At 30.9% G+C, this 4,219-nt stretch overlaps 1 protein-coding gene across 1 annotated transcript in view; it reads right to left on the bottom strand.

The window, feature by feature from the left end:
* Positions 1 to 1,604: 1,604 nt before the first annotated feature.
* The window catches only part of LOC106475867 (ubiquitin carboxyl-terminal hydrolase 25-like), a 6,539-nt gene continuing 3,924 nt past the window's right edge, over positions 1,605 to 4,219 (bottom strand). The window contains exon 4 of the mRNA XM_013936542.2: positions 1,605 to 2,746. Coding sequence (XP_013791996.1) covers positions 2,568 to 2,746 — 179 coding nt within the window. The 3' untranslated portion in view covers positions 1,605 to 2,567. The remainder of the gene's footprint in view (positions 2,747 to 4,219) is intronic.

Consider the following 4,219-nt stretch of genomic DNA (forward strand, 5'->3'; position numbering starts at 1 on the left):
TAACTTTCAGGACAAGAAGCCTGACAAAATACAAATAATAAATGCCTCAATATATATAACTTTCAGGACAAGAAGCCTGACAAAATACAAATAATAAATGCCTCAATATATAACTTTCAGGACAAGAAGCCTGACAAAATACAAATAAGAAATGGCTCAATATACAACTTTCAGGACAAGAAGCCTGACAAAATACAAATAATAAATGCCCCAATATACAACTTTCAGGACAAGAAGCTTGACAAAATACAAATACTAAATGCCTCAATATACAACTTTGAAAGTTGTATATTGAGCCATTTCTTATTTGTATTTTGTCAGGCTTCTTGTCCTGAAAGTTATATATTGAGGCATTTATTATTTGTATTTTGTCAGGCTTCTTGTCCTGAAAGTTATATATTGAGGCATTTATTATTTGTATTTTGTCAGGCTTCTTGTCCTGAAAGTTGTATATTGAAGACAAGAAGCCTGACAAAATACAAATAGAGATTATACCTCTACTAATGCTAATTATGCCTATCATCATAAGATATCTATGTTCTATTACACACACACTACAGAACGTAATATCACCAAAAATCAGAGAATGTGTCAATATTACTATAGGTCAGAGAATGTGTCACTATTACTATAAGTCAAAGAATGTGTCAGTATTACTATAGGTCAGAAAATGAGTTAGTATCAGTATAGGTCAGAGAATAAGTCATTATCAGTATAGGCCAGAGAATGAGTCAGCATCAGTATAGGTCAGAGAATGAGTCAGTATCAGTATAGGTCAGAGAATGAGTAAGTATCAATACAGGCCTCAGGATGTAGCAGTATCAATACAGGTCTACAGCCCATTCCTACTATTACTGGGAAATTGTTTTTTTTTTCATATTATTATTTTTTACCTAAATTTGAAGGTTAGCTAATAGAAAAATCTACTATGAAGGATCTAATCTGTTAAGTCCCTTAAGTAAGTTGTGTTGTGATGACTACAGAGTAAAATAAAACTAGATTTGTATTATTTCCATCCCTTAAGTAAGTTGTGTTGTGATGACTACAGAGTAAAATAAAACTAGATTTGTATTATTTCCATCCCTTAAGTAAGTTGTGTTATGATGACTACAGAGTAAAATAAAACTAGATTTGTATTATTTCCATCCCTTAAGTAAGTTGTGTTATGATGATTACAGAGTAAAATAAAACTAGATTTGTATTATTTCCATCCCTTAAGTAAGTTGTGTTATGATGATTACAGAGTAAAATAAAACTAGATTTGTATTATTTCCATCCCTTAAATAAGTTGTCTGATGATTAAGGAGTAAAAATAGATTTGTTTCCATCACCCAAGTAAGTTTTCTTATAACGACAACAGAGTAAAACCAATTTGTTTTATTTCCATCACCTGAGTTAGTTGTCTTATGATGACTATGGAATAAAATCTGACTTGATTTCTTTCTGTTGCCTGAGTTAGTTGTCTTATGATGACTATGGAATAAAATCTGACTTGATTTCTTTCTGTTGCCTGAGTTAGTTGTCTTATGATGACTATGGAATAAGAACCCCATCATCCATGTCCAACGTTTTATTTATTTCTATTTATAAGGCAAAGAAATGTTTTAGATAGCATTTCTTTTATTTCATTTTTAACACCAAGCATTTATTGTACAATGTATGGATACTAGACTAAGGGCAAGTGAAATCAGCAGTGCTACATGAAATGGATTAAATACTTTTCAGATAATAGACAAGAATATTACAATCAAGAACTTTTAGTGATATAACTTTATTTTCTATGCCTTGTAATGCTAAGATTTTGTCTTCATTAACAGTCATAAACTGTTACTTTGCTATGAGTAACCTTTGTTATTGGTTATAAGCACGACTTACTGTTTAAGTTTGTATTTTTTCAATTTGGCTGACACTAAGTCCTTCATTAAAAATTCATGTAGCATCTAATACTGTGATCTCCCTTTTTAAAGGTTAAAAAATAAATCTTAATCAGTTCATACAAGCAAAAAGGTCTTTTTGATGTATGTGTCAACATTTAACACTGGAAAGAGCCGGTCATTTAAATTAAAACCAACTCAGTGGTTAGTAGAATGCACTACTAACACTGTTAAAGGTTACTATTCACTGATTGCTATCGTATCTTTCACTCAGCTACAGACTTGTCTTTCATCAACAACAAAGTCGCATAAAAATAGCGAATAAACAAGAGAATAAAACATTTATTGATTTAAAACTTCTGGTTTATACCTATGTAACTGCATACTCAAATAATCCTAACAAAAATCTAATTCAGTTGATGATGTCAAATGTTAAAGTCTTAAAAAATAAGGGTTGTTTAATTTATTACAAGATCTCTACATAAGCAGCCATGCTTTACTTTGTCACAAAAAAAGAAAGGTGACTGTTGTTTTTTCAAGTTTGATAATCCAATTATCACTAATTGCTCACAAATGATCTTAAGCCAAGATGCTGCCTTCATTCGTACATTATTAAGTTCACTGAGAAACAGCCACTCATCTATACAAACATTTTTTGCACCACAGAATCATACAGTTCTAACCAACTGCGTGTCATTTGCCTCGTAGAGCAGTTTCTAAATGTCCCCTTTCAACAGCTAATTTCATGGCAGAATGAAATTCTGCCTCTAAGTCATGTAACCGAGGTATTGGTGCCGTAGCTCGTAAACTCTGTTCATCACTAGGATCCAAAAGCTTTCCCAAAAAGTCCTGAAGTTGTTGCTGTTTTTCATCTGTTACAAAAAATATTCAAATGAATATGCTTACTGCAATACTAAAATTTTAAAAAGTTTTCACTGTTATTTTAGCAATATTTGTAAAGTATTGTTGTAAGGTTACTTTTTTCATTCAAAACATCAAAACTTTAGCTGTCCATTTAACATTTGTTTCTTCTTCAATACTTTTAAAAGAAGGAGATTCAACAATCATGACTCTTGATTAATATCTTATATAAAATAAAAATAAACAACATTTACACAGAAGTTTCTCAAAATCTCCAAACTGCAGTTTGTTTGTTAGTAAGAACAGCTACACATTGAGCTGTACATGCTGTGCCCAATAAAACAAGAAGCAAACATCTCTGACATACATGCACCAACTTTAGGAAAACTTATAACTCCATCAACTAATTCATGAATAAAAACATACAACTGCCAATGGTCAACTAAACATATTTTAAGGAATTTTGCAACAACAAAAAATTACAAATACTAAATAATTGTTTTTTCTTGATGTATAAACTATATACCATCTGAAGAGTTTATAACAAATTACATGCAAGATGGCTGATTATTTTTTTACTGTGAAAGCTGAAAGAACATGGAATATTAGTATAAGGTCTTCCCTCTTTAATATATTTACCACTCTCCTCAGAAGTATGAAAGTTAATGTAAATTACTCATTATAATTTAATATTTTCAAAACAAAACCCCAAAACTCCTAGAGAAGAACAGTCAACTATTCGAAAGCGCTCAACTTTTTGGTCTTGTTTTGAAAATAACTTTTCAGGTGATCCTGTGTGCTAACTACTTAACCTGGATTCATTATAATGTAGATATTACTAAAGTAAAGTCTGATTTTTATAGCCTTCAATCTTACACAGCTATAAACTAGCTGTCACATCCTCTCTTTCACAAATTGTCAATAGTTCTCTCTGATGTTTTATACCATATTATTTATAACCAATAGAAAGTTAAAGTTTGGATCTATCATATGACATATTATGTTGTTTTCTGTACAGAGTAGCCTATTTTGCTTCCATTTTGAAAACTTCTCTTGCAGTATTCACATTGACAAACTTCACTACATTTTTAAAGGCTCTTATCACACAGTTATAAAGCCAGAAAAATTATGATAGTTATAGGATATTGTTTGTTTTGTGCATGTTATTATTTTGTGTTCTAATGTGCATTATTTGTTTGAATAAAAATTAATTAATGTATTAGTACAATAAAAAAAAGTAGGCTTAACTTTCATTGACAGTCAACAGCAAAAAAACGACACGTAAGTCAGTGTAAGTTCAGTAAAACCCCGATTTTATGGGCCCCGAGTTAATGCAAATTCGGATATAACGCGATGGGTCATTAACTCTTCCAACACGAGCTCGGTCCCTGGGACTGACCTCATAACCATAACCTCGTTATAGTTTACATACTAATAACTTTAATATTTTAAGTGTATCTTTACAAAATTTTGTAGACTTGTAG

This window comes from Limulus polyphemus, unplaced genomic scaffold, assembly GCF_000517525.1.
Source record: "Limulus polyphemus unplaced genomic scaffold, Limulus_polyphemus-2.1.2 Scaffold9318, whole genome shotgun sequence".
NCBI lineage: Eukaryota > Metazoa > Arthropoda > Merostomata > Xiphosura > Limulidae > Limulus > Limulus polyphemus.